Below are 24,875 nucleotides of genomic sequence, written 5' to 3' on the forward strand. Positions count from 1 at the left end.
ACCAGGGGTCGCCATCTCACTTCACACAGGCTTTCTATGGTAGAGAAAGGACTTTTATTTTGACAGGTTGGTTACGCAGAGCCGGACTCTACCATTGGTTGCACAGTGTATTGAGGGCATGTGGAAAGTAGGAATGTCGGAGGAGGTTGGAAAAGCGTTACACGCGGTGGTAGACAAGGTAAATCAAGCGGCGGCACGTCGCCCCAAGGTAAGTCAAAGTTGGGAAGAACCCGTAACTACTTTAGATAGTCGTGCGAAATTGTCTTATTTAAAAGCGGGGGTGGACCAGTTGTATGTCAGGCAAAACACCTCAACCTTTGAGACGTTACACCGTAAAATGCACATTACATTTTGATATCTACTAATTAGCTAACAAACTTAGCTCTTTCCTATTGCATGGCCCGTGAAGCCAACTCTTTTAAACCACCTCTGTACCACGCGGAGGGTTAGACGATCTGCTCACTGCTGCTGCTCTTATCATGTTAACATCAATGTTTCGTAAGCGTTGCAAAACATTTATTCGATCAACTTCCGTGCTCACACCTGTTTTAGTAATTTAATTAACGTTTTGTATTGGTTCGATCGACACCATCCCACTACAATTGAACTAGCCTAGGCAGCCGATAGTGAGCGCTAGATCTGCACCGAAGACACTAGGTAGAGATCCTAAAATTGCTTCTCCAAATAGAAATCCCCGATGATGCTTGTAGGCGACGTCACGGTGACGTCGGCGATCTAATCTCATGCGTAGGCGCACGTCATTGGGTCTTACGGTTGTATCGCGCCGAACTGCGCATGTGTAGGCCGTCAACTCAAAGGCACCCCTTTTGAGATATATATATGTGTATGTATATGTGTGTATGTATATATATATATGTGTGTATGTATATATATATATATGTGTGTATGTATATATATATATATGTGTGTATGTATATATATATATGTGTGTATGTATATATATATATATGTATGTGTATGTATATATATATGTGTATATATATATATATGTATATATATATATATAGATTTGAAGTTGTTTTTGACGAGAAAAAACAAACATTTTTTCACTTTCACGAGGTTGGAGTTAATAACATGTTCAACTATATTACTTAAGATATTGGCTCGAACCTAGGTTGTCTTTTAGATTTCGAGAAAATGAACTAAGGAATAATTGTTGACTTCTCATTGACTTGTCAAACCCCGGCCTGGTAAGTTTGGTCTGTTTTGCAAGCGTTCCCGGAAGTGTTGCGGTGTAACGCCTCTGGGTTTAGAAACTGCACTATCGTCTAGGGTTGATTTTCCCAGACGCCAAAGTAATACCACAGAGGAAGAGATGCTCAACTCCATCCAGCAGGTGGCGCTTTTTTGTTGTTTAGCCCACCAAGCAAGGACTTTATATATAGAGGTCAATGACCACGTTCACATGCACACCAATAACCCGTTGTTATTCGGGATACTCAAGTATTCTGTTTTTGACTTGACACATATAAACATATCACGTTTACAATAACCCCAAAAAGCTTGTATCCCGGTTATGAGAAACTCGGATAAGATGCCTGGGATATGCTGACCTTAGATAGGATACTGTGGCATGCAAACATCTTACTGCTGTTTTTCGCTGGCGGTCAGTTTAACATCATGGGTGTTAGATTTTTTTTCTTCGTCTGATTGTCAAACAAATCACTTTGTAGGCTACGTGCGCAGTTCGATACACCATAATGTATTTTGTTGATACTCTGTACATCACTGTATAGCCTACTGGCTACATTCACCCCTAATTTAGACCACTTTGTGTTTATAATTTCCGACATTTGGTAGGCTATATTATAATTTCCGACATTGGTAGGCCATTTTTACATGCTTGTTGCCCCAGAAGACTAAATAAAGTAGTGCTCACCAGAATAATATCTTGCATTGATATAATTAATGCATTAGTAACCGGGGAGAACGCAAAAACACTGGAAAGATGGGTCCTGTGGAAAATGTCCACATGTCATCAGTTTGACCGGTTTAAAGGAAATGAAAAGTTGAGAGAATGATGATACACGTTTCTGATAAGACTTCAGTTCGTCTTGGTGCATATTTTATGTGGTTGAAATACTGTCTGCTTGCATAACAGAGTCAAAGATAACACTACACCGAATTCCCATTTTCTCAAGAGATGCTGAAAGTAATAAATCATAATTCTCCACTCTCTTCCTGAGACAAAATTAACATTTGTTGTATAATTATACTGCAAGAAATGCATAATTCTGCAGGAGGTAGGATACATACACCTGAAACCCCACCTCTTTAAGGAATACCTGGGATAGGATAAAGTAATCCTTCAACCCCCCCCCCCCCCCCCTCCCAAAAAAAAGATATAGATGTACTCTTGTAAAGTGGTTGTTCCACTGGATATTATAAGGTGAATGCACCAATTTGTAAGTCGCTCTGGATAAGAGCGTCTGCTAAATGACTTAAATGTAATGTAAATGAAAGGTCATAGATCTACAGTCAGTGTCCATAATTAAGTTACTATTTCATTTAGCCCATATTAACTTAAATGAGGATTATTCTGATTAGTCATGGATAAAGAGATACTCGTGAGCGGGATATGAAAGGGCGTCTAAACGTCTTATTTGGGATAAGATCTTAAGCGGGATATTAGCTACTATCCGGGAATATACGCACGTAAACTCATTCATTTCAACTCGGAGGTCCAGAGTTTCCGACATGACGTGAGCGCGGCATTATTAAATATTTATTTAATTTTATATTTGATAAAGAATACAAAACATACACATACAAACGACAACTACATCACACCTGCCCAGACCCACTAGCCTCTAACCCATCTCCAGTGCCCGCATCATTTTCCTCCACATGTCCTGAAACTGCACCATTTCATTTCTCTCCGTAGCCCACGCACTTTCAATATTTAAATAATAAATCATATTTTCTCCATTGTGTTAAAGATGAGTGATGAGAAGAGAATCGTCCAAACCATCGGGTATCTCACTAATAATTGGAGTTCATTTTAAGTCATTTCTGAGACGACGAACGCGACATTACTAGCCTACTGCGCGGGCAGACAACTATTTCAGATTTTAATGACAGGTTGTCATCTTGTAAGGAAATGCCAGCAGGCTAAAATAAGTGTATTTGGACAGTATATCTGTGTTGTGTTGTGTAGCTCAGTTGGTAGAGCATGGTGTTTGCAACGCATGGTGTTCGCAACGCCAGGGTTGTGGGTTCGATTCCCACGGGGGCCAGCACAGAAAAAATGAAATGAAATGTATGCATTCACTACTGTAAGTCGCTCTGGATAAGAGCGTCTGCTAAATGACTAAAATGTAAACGTTTCCACCGCTAATCCTAATACCTAACCTTAACCACAACCACACTGCTAACCCTAACCTTAACCACACTGCTAACCCTAATACCTAACCTTAACCTTGACCACACTGCTAACCTTAATGCCTAACCTTGACCACAACCACACTGCTAACTCTAATGCCTAACCTTAACCTTGACCACACTGCTAACCCTAATGCCTAACCTTGACCACAACCACACTGCTAACTCTAATGCCTAACCTTAACCACAACCACACTGCTAACCCTAATGCCTAACCTTGACCACAACCACACTGCTAACTCTAATGCCTAACCTTAACCACAACCACACTGCTAACCCTAATGCCTAACCTTGACCACAACCACACTGCTAACTCTAATGCCTAACCTTAACCACAACCACACTGCTAACCCTAATGCCTAACCTTGACCACACTGCTAATACTAATGCCTAACCTTGACCTCACTGCTAACCCTAATGCCAGCTAGCACAATTCTTCATTGTCTACACCATCTATTTCTCTTCGTTCCATATTGTGCCCCCAATATGCCCTCCTGAATGAGCATCAGATATCTACTGGACTGTCCTGAAGTAGTTCAGGTTAATCAAGATGTGACTGACTATCCCTTTGGCCAAGATGATATCATCCATACATCTTTTCATTTTATTCACCATATATTTTATTGCTCTTCTTTGTCCTCTGCTCTCCCACCCAAGACGTTGCCTGCAGTGCCGCCCCGCCTGGTAGCTGTAAGTAAGACGAAACCACCTGACATGGTGATCGAGGCGTACCGAAAAGGACATCGCAATTTTGGTGAAAACTATGTGAGTATTTGTATTGTACATGATGGTAACATGTTATACAATTACACATAACACCTTTTATTGCTAGTGTTACGACATTGGTGGTTTTACTTTTTCATTTGACTTTTAGGTGAATGAACTTGTGGATAAAGCATCAAATCTTCAGGTTGGTTCTAAGGTTGGAAGTCACATTATTCTTCATCTCATGACATGTCTATCCGACATCTGTAAAAAATATATTTTTATGTCCACATCTAGATTTTAGAATCATGCCCAGAAATCGAATGGCATTTTATTGGCCATTTACAGAAGAATAATGTCAACAAACTTTTGGGTAAGTAACATCTTGTGCAACATGTTATGCTTTGTGTTTTATACTATTTACTATTTTTAATAGTGTAGTGTTCTGCTCGGGTGCACCATAGGCCTCCATATTTAAAGCTTTCAACATCAACTTGCATGTCTCCTTATACCCATCAATCTACTCACACACTTCAATCTTTTTTTTTTTTTTTTTTTTAAAGCTGACATGTTTTGACTTTCGACCTCAAAATCGGTCTTTGTCAAGCTTTGAACACAATTCCATAGAATCCTTTAGTAGAGACGACAGATCTGAATTCTACTTACACACATCCCATAGGTGTACCAAACCTGTTCATGGTGGAGACGGTGGACTCAGCCAAGTTGGCCGACAAGGTGAACAGCTCCTGGCAGAGGTTAAGAGCAGCTAGTACGCAGACGTTAAAGATCATGGTTCAGATCAACACCAGTGGGGAGGAAAGTAAGTGTTCACACACACACACAGGTTGGCTTTTATTGAGATGGCTCATGTACTGGAGGCAGCTCTGCAGAGAGGTCACTAGCTCGCATAGCCACAATGTCATCAAATCTGATTTTTTTTTTTTACTAACCCTAATGCCTAACCACGACCACACTGCTAACCCTAATGCCTAACCAACAACCACACTGCTAACCCTAATGCCTAACCACGCTGCTAACCCTAATGCCTAACCACGCTGCTAACCCTAATGCCTAACCACACTGCTAAACCCTAATGCCTAACCACACTGCTAAACCCTAATGCCTAACCACACTGCTAAACCCTAATGCCTAACCACACTGCTAACCCTAATGCCTAACCACAACCACGCTGCTAACCCTAATGCCTAACCACGCTGCTAACCCTAATGCCTAACCACAACCACGCTGCTAACCCTAATGCCTAACCACGCTGCTAACCCTAATGCCTAACCACAACCACACTGCTAACCCTAATGCCTAACCAACAACCACACTGCTAACCCTAATGCCTAACCACGCTGCTAACCCTAATGCCTAACCACGCTGCTAACCCTAATGCCTAACCACACTGCTAAACCCTAATGCCTAACCACGCTGCTAACCCTAATGCCTAACCACAACCACGCTGCTAACCCTAATGCCTAACCACGCTGCTAACCCTAATGCCTAACCACACTGCTAACCCTAATGCCTAACCACAATGCTAACCCTAATGCCTAACCACACTGCTAACCCTAATGCCTAACCACGACCACACTGCTAACCCTAATGCCTAACCACACTGCTAACCCTAATGCCTAACCACACTGCTAACCCTAATGCCTAACCACACTGCTAACCCTAATGCCTAACCACACTGCTAACCCTAATGCCTAACCACACTGCTAACCCTAATGCCTAACCACACTGCTAACCCTAATGCCTAACCACGCTGCTAACCCTAATGCCTAACCACGCTGCTAACCCTAATGCCTAACCACGCTGCTAACCCTAATGCCTAACCACGCTGCTAACCCTAATGCCTAACCACACTGCTAACCCTAATGCCTAACCACACTGCTAACCCTAATGCCTAACCACACTGCTAACCCTAATGCCTAACCACACTGCTAACCCTAATGCCTAACCACACTGCTAACCCTAATGCCTAACCACAACCACGCTGCTAACCCTAATGCCTAACCAACAACCACACTGCTAACCCTAATGCCTAACCACAACCACACTGCTAACCCTAATGCCTAACCACAACCACACTGCTAAACCCAATGCCTAACCACACTGCTAAACCCTAATGCCTAACCACACTGCTAAACCCTAATGCCTAACCACACTGCTAACCCTAATGCCTAACCACACTGCTAACCCTAATGCCTAACCACGACCACACTGCTAACCCTAATGCCTAACCACACTGCTAAACCCTAATGCCTAACCACACTGCTAAACCCTAATGCCTAACCACACTGCTAAACACTAATGCCTAACCACACTGCTAACCCTAATGCCTAACCACACTGCTAACCCTAATGCCTAACCACACTGCTGACCCTGATGCCTATCCACGACCACACTGCTAACCCTAATGCCTAACCACGCTGCTAACCCTAATGCCTAACCACGCTGCTAACCCTAATGCCTAACCACGCTGCTAACCCTAATGCCTAACCACGCTGCTAACCCTAATGCCTAACCACGCTGCTAACCCTAATGCCTAACCACACTGCTAACCCTAATGCCTAACCACACTGCTAACCCTAATGCCTAACCACGCTGCTAACCCTAATGCCTAACCACGCTGCTAACCCTAATGCCTAACCACGCTGCTAACCCTAATGCCTAACCACGACCACACTGCTAACCCTAATGCCTAACTCTAATGCCTAACCACACTGCTAACCCTAATGCCTAACCACACTGCTAACCCTAATGCCTAACCACGCTGCTAACCCTAATGCCTAACCACGCTGCTAACCCTAATGCCTAACCACGCTGCTAACCCTAATGCCTAACCACGCTGCTAACCCTAATGCCTAACCACGCTGCTAACCCTAATGCCTAACCACGCTGCTAACCCTAATGCCTAACCACGCTGCTAACCCTAATGCCTAACCACACTGCTAACCCTAATGCCTAACCACGACCACACTGCTAAACCCAATGCCTAACCACACTGCTAACCCTAATGCCTAACCACACTGCTAACCCTAATGCCTAACCACGCTGCTAACCCTAATGCCTAACCACGCTGCTAACCCTAATGCGTAACCAACAACCACACTGCTAACCCTAATGCCTAACCAACAACCACACTGCTAACCCTAATGCCTAACCACAACCACACTGCTAACCCTAATGCCTAACCACACTGCTAACCCTAATGCCTAACCACGCTGCTAACCCTAATGCCTAACCACACTGCTAACCCTAATGCCTAACCAACAACCACACTGCTAACCCTAATGCCTAACCAACAACCACACTGCTAACCCTAATGCCTAACCACAACCACACTGCTAACCCTAATGCCTAACCACGACCACACTGCTAACCCTAATGCCTAACCACAACCACACTGCTAACCCTAGTGCCTAACCAACAACCACACTGCTAACCCTAATGCCTAACCACACTGCTAACCCTAATGCCTAACCACGCTGCTAACCCTAATGCCTAACCACGCTGCTAACCCTAATGCCTAACCACGACCACACTGCTAACCCGAGTACCTAACCAACAACCACACTGCTAACCCTAATGCCTAACCACACTGCTAACCCTAATGCCTAACCACGACCACACTGCTAACCCTAATGCCTAACCAACAACCACACTGCTAACCCTAATGCCTAACCAACAACCACACTGCTAACCCTAATGCCTAACCACGACCACACTGCTAACCCTAATGCCTAACCACAACCACACTGCTAACCCTAATGCCTAACCAACAACCACACTGCTAACCCTAATGCCTAACCACAACCACACTGCTAACCCTAATGCCTAACCACAACCACACTGCTAACCCTAATGCCTAACCAACAACCACACTGCTAACCCTAATGCCTAACCAACAACCACACTGCTAACCCTAATGCCTAACCACAACCACACTGCTAACCCTAATGCCTAACCACAACCACACTGCTAACCCTAATGCCTAACCAACAACCACACTGCTAACCCTAATGCCTAACCACAACCACACTGCTAACCCTAATGCCTAACCACGACCACACTGCTAACCCTAATGCCTAACCACGACCACACTGCTAACCCTAATGCCTAACCACAACCACACTGCTAACCCTAATGCCTAACCACAACCACACTGCTAACCCTAATGCCTAACCACAACCACACTGCTAAACCCAATGCCTAACCACAACCACACTGCTAACCCTAATGCCTAACCACGACCACACTGCTAACCCTAATGCCTAACCACGACCACGCTGCTAACCCTAATGCCTAACCACACTGCTAACCCTAATGCCTAACCACACTGCTAAACCCTAATGCCTAACCCTAACCCTAACCCTAATGCCTAACCAACAACCACACTGCTAACCCTAATGCCTAACCACAACCACACTGCTAACCCTAATGCCTAACCACGACCACACTGCTAACCCTAATGCCTAACCACAACCACACTGCTAACCCTAGTGCCTAACCAACAACCACACTGCTAACCCTAATGCCTAACCACACTGCTAACCCTAATGCCTAACCACGCTGCTAACCCTAATGCCTAACCACGCTGCTAACCCTAATGCCTAACCACGCTGCTAACCCTAATGCCTAACCACGCTGCTAACCCTAATGCCTAACCACGACCACACTGCTAACCCGAGTACCTAACCACGACCACACTGCTAACCCTAATGCCTAACCAACAACCACACTGCTAACCCTAATGCCTAACCAACAACCACACTGCTAACCCTAATGCCTAACCACGACCACACTGCTAACCCTAATGCCTAACCACAACCACACTGCTAACCCTAATGCCTAACCAACAACCACACTGCTAACCCTAATGCCTAACCACAACCACACTGCTAACCCTAATGCCTAACCAACAACCACACTGCTAAACCCAATGCCTAACCAACAACCACGCTGCTAACCCTAATGCCTAACCAACAACCAGACTGCTAAACCCAATGCCTAACCAACAACCACACTGCTAACCCTAATGCCTAACCACAACCACACTGCTAACCCTAATGCCTAACCACACTGCTAACCCTAATGCCTAACCACGACCACACTGCTAACCCTAATGCCTAACCACGACCACACTGCTAACCCTAATGCCTAACCACGACCACACTGCTAACCCTAATGCCTAACCACGCTGCTAACCCTAATGCCTAACCACAACCACGCTGCTAACCCTAATGCCTAACCACACTGCTAACCCTAATGCCTAACCACACTGCTAACCCTAATGCCTAACCACACTGCTAACCCTAATGCCTAACCACACTGCTAACCCTAATGCCTAACCACACTGCTAACCCTAATGCCTAACCACGACCACACTGCTAACCCTAATGCCTAACCACACTGCTAAACCCTAATGCCTAACCACACTGCTAACCCTAATGCCTAACCACACTGCTAACCCTAATGCCTAACCACACTGCTAACCCTAATGCCTAACCACACTGCTAACCCTGATGCTTAACCACGACCACACTGCTAACCCTAATGCCTAACCACGCTGCTAACCCTAATGCCTAACCACGCTGCTAACCCTAATGCCTAACCACGACCACACTGCTAACCCTAATGCCTAACCACACTGCTAACCCTAATGCCTAACCACGCTGCTAACCCTAATGCCTAACCACACTGCTAACCACTCTGCTAACCCTAATGCCTAACCACGACCACACTGCTAACCCTAATGCCTAACCCTAATGCCTAACCACACTGCTAACCCTAATGCCTAACCACGCTGCTAACCCTAATGCCTAACCACGCTGCTAACCCTAATGCCTAACCACGCTGCTAACCCTAATGCCTAACCACGCTGCTAACCCTAATGCCTCACCACGCTGCTAACCCTAATGCCTCACCACGCTGCTAACCCTAATGCCTAACCACGCTGCTAACCCTAATGCCTAACCACGCTGCTAACCCTAATGCCTAACCACGCTGCTAACCCTAATGCCTAACCACACTGCTAACCCTAATGCCTAACCACGACCACACTGCTAAACCCAATGCCTAACCACACTGCTAACCCTAATGCCTAACCACGCTGCTAACCCTAATGCCTAACCACGCTGCTAACCCTAATGCCTGACCACGCTGCTAACCCTAATGCCTAACCAACAACCACACTGCTAACCCTAATGCCTAACCAACAACCACACTGCTAACCCTAATGCCTAACCACAACCACACTGCTAACCCTAGTGCCTAACCAACAACCACACTGCTAACCCTAATGCCTAACCAACAACCACACTGCTAACCCTAATGCCTAACCAACAACCACACTGCTAACCCTAATGCCTAACCAACAACCACACTGCTAACCCTAATGCCTAACCACAACCACACTGCTAACCCTAATGCCTAACCACGACCACACTGCTAACCCTAGTGCCTAACCAACAACCACACTGCTAACCCTAATGCCTAACCACACTGCTAACCCTAATGCCTAACCACGCTGCTAACCCTAATGCCTAACCACGCTGCTAACCCTAATGCCTAACCAACAACCACACTGCTAACCCTAATGCCTAACCACACTGCTAACCCTAATGCCTAACCACGACCACACTGCTAACCCTAATGCCTAACCAACAACCACACTGCTAACCCCAATGCCTAACCAACAACCACACTGCTAACCCAATGCCTAACCACAACCACACTGCTAACCCTAATGCCTAACCAACAACCACACTGCTAACCCTAATGCCTAACCACGACCACACTGCTAACCCTAATGCCTAACCAACAACCACACTGCTAACCCTAATGCCTAACCAACAACCACAATGCTAACCCTAGTGCCTAACCAACAACCACACTGCTAACCCTAATGCCTAACCACAACCACACTGCTAACCCTAATGCCTAACCAACAACCACACTGCTAACCCTAATGCCTAACCACAACCACACTGCTAACCCTAATGCCTAACCACAACCACACTGCTAACCCTAATGCCTAACCAACAACCACACTGCTAACCCTAATGCCTAACCAACAACCACACTGCTAACACTAATGCCTAACCACGACCACACTGCTAACCCTAATGCCTAACCACACTGCTAACCCTAATGCCTAACCACACTGCTAACCCTAATGCCTAACCACACTGCTAACCCTAATGCCTAACCACACTGCTAACCCTAATGCCTAACCACACTGCTAACCCTAATGCCTAACCACGACCACACTGCTAACCCTAATGCCTAACCACGACCACACTGCTAACCCTAATGCCTAACCACGACCACACTGCTAACCCTAATGCCTAACCACAACCACACTGCTAACCCTAATGCCTAACCACAACCACACTGCTAACCCTAATGCCTAACCACGACCACGCTGCTAACCCTAATGCCTAACCACGACCACGCTGCTAACCCTAATGCCTAACCACGACCACGCTGCTAACCCTAATGCCTAACCACGACCACGCTGCTAACCCTAATGCCTAACCACGACCACGCTGCTAACCCTAATGCCTAACCACGACCACACTGCTAACCCTAATGCCTAACCACACTGCTAACCCTAATGCCTAACCACACTGCTAAACCCTAATGCCTAACCACACTGCTAAACCCTAATGCCTAACCACACTGCTAACCCTAATGCCTAACCACACTGTTAACCCTAATGCCTAACCACACTGCTAACCCTAATGCCTAACCACACTGCTAACCCTAATGCATAACTACGACCACACTGCTAACCCTAATGCCTAACCACGCTGCTAACCCTAATGCCTAACCACGCTGCTAACCCTAATGCCTAACCACACTGCTAACCCTAATGCCTAACCACGACCACACTGCTAACCCTAATGCCTAACCACACTGCTAACCCTAATGCCTAACCACGCTGCTAACCCTAATGCCTAACCACGACCACACTGCTAACCCTAATGCCTAACCACACTGCTAACCCTAATGCCTAACCCTAATGCCTAACCACACTGCTAACCCTAATGCCTAACCACTCTGCTAACCCTAATGCCTAACCACGCTGCTAACCATAATGCCTAACCACGCTGCTAACCCTAATGCCTAACCACGCTGCTAACCCTAATGCCTAACCACGCTGCTAACCCTAATGCCTAACCAACAACCACACTGCTAACCCTAATGCCTAACCACAACCACACTGCTAACCCTAATGCCTAACCACAACCACACTGCTAACCCTAATGCCTAACCAACAACCACACTGCTAACCCTAGTGCCTAACCAACAACCACACTGCTAACCCTAATGCCTAACCACGCTGCTAACCCTAATGCCTAACCACGCTGCTAACCCTAATGCCTAACCACGACCACACTGCTAACCCTAGTGCCTAACCACACTGCTAACCCTAATGCCTAACCACAACCACACTGCTAACCCTAATGCCTAACCAACAACCACACTGCTAACCCTAATGCCTAACCAACAACCACACTGCTAACCCTAATGCCTAACCACGACCACACTGCTAACCCTAGTGCCTAACCAACAACCACACTGCTAACCCTAATGCCTAACCACAACCACACTGCTAACCCTAATGCACAACCACACTGCTAAACCCAATGCCTAACCACAACCACACTGCTAACCCTAATGCCTAACCAACAACCACACTGCTAACCCTAATGCCTAACCAACAACCACACGGCTAACCCTAATGCCTAACCACGACCACACTGCTAACCCTAATGCCTAACCAACAACCACACTGCTAACACTAATGCCTAACCACAACCACACTGCTAAACCCAATGCCTAACCAACAACCACACTGCTAACCCTAATGCCTAACCAACAACCACACTGCTAACCCTAATGCCTAACCACGACCACACTGCTAACCCTAATGCCTAACCAACAACCACACTGCTAACCCTAGTGCCTAACCAACAACCACACTGCTAACCCTAATGCCTAACCAACAACCACACTGCTAACCCAATGCCTAACCACAACCACACTGCTAACCCTAATGCCTAACCACACTGCTAACCCTAATGCCTAACCACACTGCTAACCCTAATGCCTAACCACGACCACGCTGCTAACCCTAATGCCTAACCACGCTGCTAACCCTAATGCCTAACCACGACCACACTGCTAACCCGAGTGCCTAACCAACAACCATACTGCTAACCCTAATGCCTAACCACACTGCTAACCCTAATGCCTAACCACGACCACACTGCTAACCCTAATGCCTAACCAACAACCACACTGCTAACCCTAATGCCTAACCAACAACCACACTGCTAACCCTAATGCCTAACCACGACCACACTGCTAACCCTAATGCCTAACCAACAACCACACTGCTAACCCTAATGCCTAACCAACAACCACAATGCTAACCCTAGTGCCTAACCAACAACCACACTGCTAACCCTAATGCCTAACCACAACCACACTGCTAACCCTAATGCCTAACCAACAACCACACTGCTAACCCTAATGCCTAACCACAACCACACTGCTAACCCTAATGCCTAACCACAACCACACTGCTAACCCTAATGCCTAACCAACAACCACACTGCTAACCCTAATGCCTAACCAACAACCATACTGCTAACCCTAATGCCTAACCACGACCACACTGCTAACCCTAATGCCTAACCACGACCACACTGCTAACCCTAATGCCTAACCACACTGCTAACCCTAATGCCTAACCAACAACCACACTGCTAACCCTAATGCCTAACCACGACCACACTGCTTACCCTAATGCCTAACCACGACCACACTGCTAACCCTAATGCCTAACCACAACCACACTGCTAACCCTAATGCCTAACCACAACCACACTGCTAACCCTAATGCCTAACCACAACCACACTGCTAACCCTAATGCCTAACCACAACCACACTGCTAACCCTAATGCCTAACCACAACCACACTGCTAACCCTAATGCCTAACCACAACCACACTGCTAACCCTAATGCCTAACCACGACCACACTGCTAACCCTAATGCCTAACCACGACCACACTGCTAACCCTAATGCCTAACCACGACCACACTGCTAACCCTAATGCCTAACCACGACCACACTGCTAACCCTAATGCCTAACCACGACCACACTGCTAACCCTAATGCCTAACCACGACCACGCTGCTAACCCTAATGCCTAACCACGACCACGCTGCTAACCCTAATGCCTAACCACACTGCTAACCCTAATGCCTAACCACACTGCTAAACCCTAATGCCTAACCACACTGCTAAACCCTAATGCCTAACCACACTGCTAAACCCTAATGCCTAACCACACTGCTAACCCTAATGCCTAACCACACTGTTAACCCTAATGCCTAACCACACTGCTAACCCTAATGCCTAACCACACTGCTAACCCTAATGCCTAACCACGACCACACTGCTAACCCTAATGCCTAACCACGCTGCTAACCCTAATGCCTAACCACGCTGCTAACCCTAATGCCTAACCACGACCACACTGCTAACCCTAATGCCTAACCACACTGCTAACCCTAATGCCTAACCACGCTGCTAACCCTAATGCCTAACCACGACCACACTGCTAACCCTAATGCCTAACCACACTGCTAACCCTAATGCCTAACCCTAATGCCTAACCACACTGCTAACCCTAATGCCTAACCACGCTGCTAACCCTAATGCCTAACCACGCTGCTAACCCTAATGCCTAACCACGCTGCTAACCCTAATGCCTAACCACGCTGCTAACCCTAATGCCTAACCACGCTGCTAACCCTAATGCCTAACCACGACCACACTGCTAACCCTAGTGCCTAACCAACAACCACACTGCTAACCCTAATGCCTAACCACACTGCTAACCCTAATGCCTAACCAACAACCACACTGCTAACCCTAATGCCTAACCAACAACCACACTGCTAACCCTAATGCCTAACCAACAACCACACTGCTAACCCTAATGCCTAACCACGACCACACTGCTAACCCTAGTGCCTAACCAACAACCACACTGCTAACCCTAATGCCTAACCACAACCACACTGCTAACCCTAATGCACAACCACACTGCTAAACCCAATGCCTAACCAACAACCACACTGCTAACCCTAATGCCTAACCAACAACCACACTGCTAACCCTAATGCCTATCCACGACCACACTGCTAACCCTAATGCCTAACCAACGACCACACTGCTAACCCTAGTGCCTAACCAACAACCACACTGCTAACCCTAATGCCTAACCACACTGCTAACCCTAATGCCTAACCACGACCACACTGCTAACCCTAATGCCTAACCAACAACCACACTGCTAACCCTAATGCCTAACCAACAACCACACTGCTAACCCTAATGCCTAACCACGACCACACTGCTAACACTAATGCCTAACCACACTGCTAACCCTAATGCCTAACCACGACCACACTGCTAACCCTAATGCCTAACCAACAACCACACTGCTAACCCTAGTGCCTAACCAACAACCACACTGCTAACCCTAATGCCTAACCACAACCACACTGCTAACCCTAATGCACAACCACACTGCTAAACCCAATGCCTAACCACAACCACACTGCTAACCCTAATGCCTAACCAACAACCACACTGCTAACCCTAATGCCTAACCAACAACCACACTGCTAACCCTAATGCCTAACCAACAACCACACGGCTAACCCTAATGCCTAACCAACAACCACACTGCTAACACTAATGCCTAACCAACAACCACACTGCTAAACCCAATGCCTAACCAACAACCACACTGCTAACCCTAATGCCTAACCACAACCACACTGCTAACCCTAATGCCTAACCAACAACCACACTGCTAACCCTAATGGCTAACCACGACCACACTGCTAACCCTAATGCCTAACCAACAACCACATTGCTAACCCTAATGCCTAACCAACAACCACACTGCTAACCCTAATGCCTAACCAACAACCACACTGCTAACCCTAATGCCTAACCAACAACCACACTGCTAAACCCAATGCCTAACCACAACCACACTGCTAACCCTAATGCCTAACCAACAACCACACTGCTAAACCCAATGCCTAACTAACAACCACACTGCTAACCCTAATGCCTAACCACAACCACACTGCTAACCCAATGCCTAACCACAACCACACTGCTAACCCTAATGCCTAACCAACAACCACACTGCTAACCCTAATGCCTAACTAACAACCACACTGCTAACCCTAATGCCTAACCACACTGCTAACCCTAATGCCTAACCACAACCACACTGCTAACCCTAATGCCTAACCACACTGCTAACCCTAATGCCTAACCACGACCACACTGCTAAACCCAATGCCTAACCACAACCACACTGCTAACCCTAATGCCTAACCAACAACCACACTGCTAACCCTAATGCCTAACCACACTGCTAACCCTAATGCCTAACCACGACCACACTGCTAAACCCAATGCCTAACCACAACCACACTGCTAACCCTAATGCCTAACCAACAACCACACTGCTAACCCTAATGCCTAACCACACTGCTAACCCTAATGCCTAACCACGACCACACTGCTAAACCCAATGCCTAACCACAACCACACTGCTAACCCTAATGCCTAACCAACAACCACACTGCTAACCCTAATGCCTAACCACAACCACACTGCTAACCCTAATGCCTAACCACGACCACGCTGCTAACCCTAATGCCTAACCACAACCACACTGCTAACCCTAATGCCTAACCACGACCACGCTGCTAACCCTAATGCCTAACCACAACCACACTGCTAACCCTAATGCCTAACCAACAACCACACTGCTAAACCCAATGCCTAACCACAACCACACTGCTAACCCTAATGCCTAACTAACAACCACACTGCTAACCCTAATGCCTAACCACACTGCTAACCCTAATGCCTAACCACGACCACACTGCTAAACCCAATGCCTAACCAACAACCACACTGCTAACCCTAATGCCTAACCACAACCACACTGCTAACCCTAATGCCTAACCAACAACCACACTGCTAACCCTAATGCCTAACTAACAACCACACTGCTAACCCTAATGCCTAACCACAACCACACTGCTAACCCAATGCCTAACCACAACCACACTGCTAACCCTAATGCCTAACCAACAACCACACTGCTAACCCTAATGCCTAACCACAACCACACTGCTAACACTAATGCCTAACTAACAACCACACTGCTAACCCAATGCCTAACCACAACCACACTGCTAACCCTAATGCCTAACCACAACCACACTGCTAACCCTAATGCCTAACCAACAACCACACTGCTAACCCTAATGCCTAACCACGCTGCTAACCCTAATGCCTAACCACGCTGCTAACCCTAATGCCTAACCACACTGCTAACCCTAATGCCTAACCACACTGCTAACCCTAATGCCTAACCACGACCACACGGCTAACCCTAATGCCTAACCACGACCACACTGCTAACCCTAATGCCTAACCAACAACCACACTGCTAACCCTAATGCCTAACCAACAACCACACTGCTAACCCTAATGCCTAACCACAACCACACTGCTAACCCTAATGCCTAACCAACAACCACACTGCTAACCCTAATGCCTAACCACGCTGCTAACCCTAATGCCTAACCACGCTGCTAACCCTAATGCCTAACCACGCTGCTAACCCTAATGCCTAACCACGCTGCTAACCCTAATGCCTAACCACGCTGCTAACCCTAATGCCTAACCACGCTGCTAACCCTAATGCCTAACCACGACCACACTGCTAACCCTAATGCCTAACCACGACCACACTGCTAACCCTAATGCCTAACCACACTGCTAACCCTAATGCCTAACCAACAACCACACTGCTAACCCTAATGCCTAACCACGACCACACTGCTAACCCTAATGCCTAACCAACAACCACACTGCTAACCCTAATGCCTAACCAACAACCACACTGCTAACCCTAATGCCTAACCACGCTGCTAACCCTAATGCCTAACCACGACCACACTGCTAACCCTAATGCCTAACCACGACCACACTGCTAACCCTAATGCCTAACCACACTGCTAACCCTAATGCCTAACCAACAACCACACTGCTAACCCTAATGCCTAACCAACAACCACACTGCTAACCCTAATGCCTAACCAACAACCACACTGCTAACCCTAATGCCTAACCACGACCACACTGCTAACCCTAATGCCTAACTAACAACCACACTGCTAACCCTAATGCCTAACTAACAACCACACTGCTAACCCTAATGCCTAACTAACAACCACACTGCTAACCCTAATGCCTAACTAACAACCACACTGCTAACCCTAATGCCTAACCAACAACCACACTGCTAACCCTAATGCCTAACCAACAACCACACTGCTAACCCTAATGCCTAACCACAACCACACTGCTAACCCTAATGCCTAACCAACAACCACACTGCTAACCCTAATGCCTAACCACAACCACACTGCTAACCCTAATGCCTAACCACGACCACACTGCTAACCCTAATGCCTAACCACGCTGCTAACCCTAATGCCTAACCACACTGCTAACCCTAATGCCTAACCACGACCACACTGCTAACCCTAATGCCTAACCACACTGCTAACCCTAATGCCTAACCACACTGCTAACCCTAATGCCTAACCACGACCACACTGCTAACCCTAATGCCTAACCACACTGCTAACCCTAATGCCTAACCACACTGCTAACCCTAATGCCTAACCACACTGCTAACCCTAATGCCTAACCACACTGCTAACCCTAATGCCTAACCACACTGCTAAACCCTAATGCCTAACCACACTGCTAAACCCTAATGCCTAACCACACTGCTAACCCTAATGCCTAACCACACTGCTAACCCTAATGCCTAACCACGCTGCTAACACTAGTGCCTAACCAACAACCACACTGCTAACCCTAATGCCTAACTAACAACCACACTGCTAACCCTAATGCCTAACCACAACCACACTGCTAACCCAATGCCTAACCTTAAAGGGGAATGGAAACACCAGGATTTAGAACGCCAGCTAACTGTAAATCTCCATATTGGCATTGTTGCATCACTGACAGGAGAGAACATTTTGGAACTCCCCAAAATGTCTGAATTTACCTAGTCGCTCCAAGACTGAGAATGAGTTTATAACAGAGAATGAAATAACTTTAGTTAGGGAACCAATAAACCTACTGAAGCTGCTCATGTTTGAGCCAAACGTTTCCCCAGATCAAATAGTTGGTTCTCGTAGAAGTAACAACACAGATATGCCGCCTGAAACACCTCAGCTAGAGGGTCTGCGTAGCCAAACACAAACTGGTGTGAGTGGGGATGCCGCCAGGTAATGTCTAGAGTATGAGTGTGTGTGTGTTGTAGAGAGATGGTGGTGATACAGCACAAAATCCCAGCAGATGGTGACTGTATTACATCCAGGTCAGAGGTTCCTGTCAGTCTGTCTGGATGGTGATGTATTACATCCAGTCAGAGGTTCCTGTCAGTCTGTCTGGATGGTGACTGGTTCCTGTCAGTCTGTCTGGATGGTGACTGTATTACATCCAGTCATAGGTTCCTGTCAGTCTGTCTGGATGGTGACTGTATTACATCCAGTCAGAGGTTCCTGTCAGTCTGTCTGGATGGTGATGTATTACATCCAGTCAGAGGTTCCTGTCAGTCTGTCTGGATGGTGATGTATTACATCCAGTCAGAGGTTCCTGTCAGTCTGTCTGGATGGTGACTGGTTCCTGTCAGTCTGTCTGGATGGTGACTGGTTCCTGTCAGTCTGTCTGGATGGTGATGTATTACATCCAGTCAGAGGTTCCTGTCAGTCTGTCTGGATGGTGATGTATTACATCCAGTCAGAGGTTCCTGTCAGTCTGTCTGGATGGTGACTGGTTCCTGTCAGTCTGTCTGGATGGTGACTGGTTCCTGTCAGTCTGTCTGGATGGTGATGTATTACATCCAGTCAGAGGTTCCTGTCAGTCTGTCTGGATGGTGATGTATTTATTGGACGTGTCATTAATCCTTATGAAGGACTTCCTGGCAGAAGAGGTTACTCGACCAGTCAGCAGCCGATATGCCAGTTAAATAATTGGTGAAATTGTCTTGATTATAAATGTGAGGTTAATATCAGTAGTAACTAGGTCCTCAGTAAATATAATCAGTATCCTATAAAGCTGTTTATTATCAGTGCTGTTGGGCGCGTTGGTAACACATTTACCTTTTAAATTAGACGACCGGAGTTGGAATCGCAGACAGCTTCATGATTCATCAAATCTCATTCTAACCAATAATGGGACATGCTCGTTATAAATACATAGTGATTTCATTTCGGTTTCAGACTAACTTTTCTTATGATTTGTTTGCAGAGCTTACAGGCTGGCAGTTTATCACCAGTTCACCCTATGGGCACAAGGGAGAATTAGAAGGGGTGTACGGCATCACGTCCCCGCATGTGTCGTTTCTTCCAAAAGGCACACATAGCCAGAAGCAAAGGCATTGAATAAAACCAGTTAATTTAGTAAATCTAGCCAAACCTGAGACATAGACCTAATGCCTGAGCCTTATGTAAAAATAGTATTAGTTAGCTTGTCCCCTATAACAACAGGTTCAATTGTAACCAGATAAACTTGCTTTGAAGATTTAAACTACTTTCAGTGCGCACTTATCCCGTGTCCCTGTCTCTAGAGTAGTGACTTCAACTAGCTTTGGCTGCCATCTATTGGAAAGGAATGGTAACTACACTGGGCAACTAGTTGGCAGAGTCAAAGTAGACTTTAATAATATATACCATTTAGCAGACGCCTTTAACAAACGCAAACTGGGTACATAGTAGTGGAAACAGGTCATAGAAACAGGATTACAATTTTGATATCATGGATGGTCAGTCCTTGCATCTATAAAGCTCTGCCTATGCATTTGAGAGTGGTTACATTTCTCCAGCCCCATCCCTCAGCTTTTTAACGAAAGAGGAGCAGGGAGACACTTTGTTGTTGTTTCTACTGCTGATTACCACTTTAAGTTAAAATGCAGATTAAATACACACCAAAATATGTTACAGATACTATAAAAATGTCCCATCCAGCACAGCAAACAATCAAATGTATTTTACAAAAGCCCTTTTTACATTAAAATACTAAGCACAAGGCCTCCCGAGTGGCGCAGTGGTCTAAGGCAGTGCTAGCTGTGCCACTAGAGATTCTGGGTTCGAGCCCAGGCTCTGTTGCAGCCGGCCGCGACCGGGAGGCCCATGGGGCGGCGCACAATTGTCCCAGCGTCGTCCGGGTTAGGAGAGGGTTTGGCCGGCAGGGATGTCCTTGTCTCATCGCGCACTAGTGACTCCTGTGGTGGGCCGGGCGCAGTGCACGCTGACACAGTCGCCAGGTGTACGATGTTCCTCCGACACATTGGTGCGGCTGGCTTCCGGGTTGGATGGGCATTGTGTCAAGAAGCAGTGCTGCTTGGTTGGGTTGTGTTTCGGAGGACGCATGGCTCTTGACCTTCGCCTCTCCCGAGTCCGTACAGGAGTTGCAGCGATGAGACAAGACTGTAGCTACCACTTATTGGATACCACGAAACTGGGGATAAAAAAGGGGTGAAAAATAATAAATAAATACTAACCACAGTGGTTATAGAGGGTGCAACAGTTCAACACCTCAGGAGCTTTTCATAGCCAAGCATTCATAGGTTGAGAGAGTCAGCAGAACCAGGACATGGTAGCACATCCACTCCGATTCCCTTTATGGGTGGGTGCATCTTTTGAATTCGCTGTTGAATGGCCTGCTCCTTCTCCATTTTCGGAACAGTGATTCTGAGCTCTCAGGTTCATACAGCGAGTTCTGGTCTTCACTGATCTCACTCTCCATCAGCTCCATCAGTGGCGTATCGGGGCAGGATTCAGTGGTATACTGATAGTTGTGAGCGCAATCTAGCTGGACCCCGAGCTCTTTAGTGATGGTCCCGGTGGCCCTCTTCTCCACCACAGCACAGGAACACTCTGGCACCCTGGGGTCAGTTTGGCATGCTGTACTAACCGTTCTTTCCTGCTGGTAGAAAACAATTAAGCCATCTATTAGGCTATAGTTATATTCAAGAATCACTGCATATACTTGAAATAAACAATAGCTTTAGAAATAACAGATTTACATGAACCATCTCTGCACAGTCTCCACCAGGATGAAAACATGTTCAGGGATGAAGATGTCATCCTGAAAACAACCGTTTTGTTAAGACAACTGACCCCACCAGTCGGCATTAACAAGCTACCTGTTGTATGCTTTGTCAACACACACAGCAAATACAAGGACAATTTTTTTTTCTAACGCTAGCCTAGTCAACAACAGTCCTGACCGGTTAACGTTACCTCACGCTCCAATGCATTGACTCGCGTCGCCTCCTCTGTTCAGTAGCTTTTGCTTGACTCCAAACTTTGGACCAAAGTCTGCGATGTTGATGATGGTCGGTCGGTAACCCCTACACCATAACTCTCCATTTCAAATGGAGGCGCAAACAGAGGTCTTCAACGTAGGCCTGGCTCCTTTCCATTCGGAAACTCCCGGTTGCCGCATCGAAAGTGCCCTTCATCGCGAAGTCTGCCTCCGCAAAGTGCAGTCTGCAGATTCTGCTAGCTCGATCTAGCACGTCCTTCCTCTTCAGGACATGGAGCCACTTCTTCAAAAGTTGTGGGTTCTTAGGCAGCCGATGGTAGTTTACCGAGGGATTTTTGTTGTTGAGCCAATTCATACAGCCTGGCGCTATACAGTTCATGTTTGAATTAGTACTTGGTGTTGCCATCATCGTTGTCCGCACCTAACCTCTGTCTTCGATTCACTCTCTGCGCGAAAACTCAATACCACAGACCCATTTAAAATGGCGCTGACCATAGCTCAAATAAACCTTGTCGACGATCAAAATACTAAATATAGAGATGTTTTTATGTTAAATCCACATGTTTAGTATTAGTGGATTGAAAACATATCTTTGCTTAGATTTACTTCCTAAAATCTTTCCATTCCCCTTTTTAAATTAAGACCAAAAAGCAAATGTTTTTTTTCGCATGTATTTTTTTTACCATATAGCCAATTGCAACTGGCCCATCTAGAGGAACCCGCTCAGTGTTTCCTCCTGGGAAAGACTCATGACAATAAACGTCAACCTGCCAGACAGATACACTAACTACCGTTCTATGTTGCCACTAGGTAAACATGGACTGCCTCCTGGTGAGACAGTGAACACAGTGAAACACATTTTATCCAAATGCTCTGCCCTTCACTTCTCTGGACTCATGACCATTGGTCGCTATGGCTACGACCTAGCTGATGGCCCTAACCCAGATTTTCAGGTATTTGGCTGTTCTGATTACCCTGACTTGCCTAGTTAAATAAAAAATGTTTTGTGTTAAGGCTTTTGGTAAAGATCTATAGGTGTATGTTAAGTCTGTTGTGCATCACCAACCAGGCTTTGCTGAGTCGGCGACAGGAAGTGTGTGCCAGTCTACAGCTGCCCCTTGAGGATGTAGAGCTTAGTATGGGCATGTCCACTGACTTTGAACACGCGGTAAGTTCCACTGTCTCAGCCTTCTTAATTGCTAATACAATATGTTCTTAACATATTGATTTAGCTACCCATTACTACTTGAATGCTCATGCTGTTTGTATAAATTATACCCTTCTGAGGTATTCTTTTCCATTTCCTCCTTTAGATTGAGGTGGGTTCAACCAACGTGCGAGTTGGTAGTACTATTTTTGGGAATAGGGATTATCCCAACACTCCCACTCCCAGTCCAGAGAAAAAGTCCAAGGTTCCGACAGAAGAAGCAGCTAAGAAGATGGAGCGTCTCACTGTGACAGAACAGTGATGTTTCTCCTCCCTACACTCACACAGGCTGAAAAGGAATTCAGTATTTTATGAGAATTAACTGGAAAAAAATGTCTTTGGTTGATCTAGATTTTCAATTCATTTCTACGGAGCCCATTCATTTGAGTATTTTTGGAAGGAATTCGATCTTCAAGTTGACATTACAAACAGATTTTTAAATTACTTCTCACATTTGGCATAGATTCTCATTACTCAATTGATGTTGGATATAAGAAGCTATAACTCACATCTCAATCTTGTGCCAACCCTAGATTCAATAGATAGCGTTTAACACGATAACATATCGATCATTCAGAGTCAAGCAGAGCTGGAGTTTATATCTAATCTAGCAAATGTTTTGATAATTACTATACTGAACTCTTGACCGTTTTGAATATCCCAGTGATTGGGAATCTTACATAGTAAAATGTCACATTTTTCTGGCAAAATACTTGTGATTTAATAATAAACATACCCCCCCTTTATGATATTGTGAGTCAATTCAATTCTGTATGGTGTTGTCAAACGATAACTTATTTTTTTTCTTGATGAACACAATTACAAAACTGCAGGTAGAGTCACTGATACAATATGTTTACAGGAGTATTATTTGTGATATCAATGATTATTTTGGTCTGAGTTATGTGTTGGTGCACTGAAAGATTTAACCTATGCAAAGAAGAAATATTTTTGTTCTGCTATGATTTTCTTAGTTATGGTTCAATAATGCTTTAGTTATCAATGTAAAACTAAATCCATAACTAAGGGAAATGCAAATAAACATTGCAAAACATTCACTTAAATGAGATACAGGAT

General features: G+C 45.9%; 1 protein-coding gene across 2 annotated transcripts; it reads left to right on the plus strand.

Annotated features, from left to right (window-relative positions):
* The first annotated feature begins 50 nt into the window (after window positions 1-50).
* Window positions 51-24,549, plus strand: LOC106572839 (pyridoxal phosphate homeostasis protein). Of its 2 annotated transcripts, none has more exons than XM_014147367.3 (8): window positions 51-208; window positions 4,060-4,167; window positions 4,277-4,312; window positions 4,405-4,480; window positions 4,787-4,927; window positions 23,402-23,544; window positions 23,661-23,759; window positions 23,905-24,549. In XM_014147367.3, the coding sequence occupies exons 1-8, from the start codon at window positions 119-121 to the stop codon at window positions 24,058-24,060; spliced, it is 849 nt and encodes a 282-aa protein (XP_014002842.1). In that variant the 5' UTR covers window positions 51-118; the 3' UTR covers window positions 24,061-24,549. The 2 variants fall into 2 exon arrangements, with proteins under 2 accessions (XP_014002842.1, XP_014002843.1); XM_014147368.3 differs by having other exon boundaries at window positions 82-178.
* The last annotated feature ends 326 nt before the right edge of the window (window positions 24,550-24,875 follow it).

This window comes from Salmo salar, chromosome 15 (genome assembly GCF_965601325.2).
Source record: "Salmo salar chromosome 15, fSalSal1, whole genome shotgun sequence".
Lineage (NCBI taxonomy): Eukaryota > Metazoa > Chordata > Actinopteri > Salmoniformes > Salmonidae > Salmo > Salmo salar.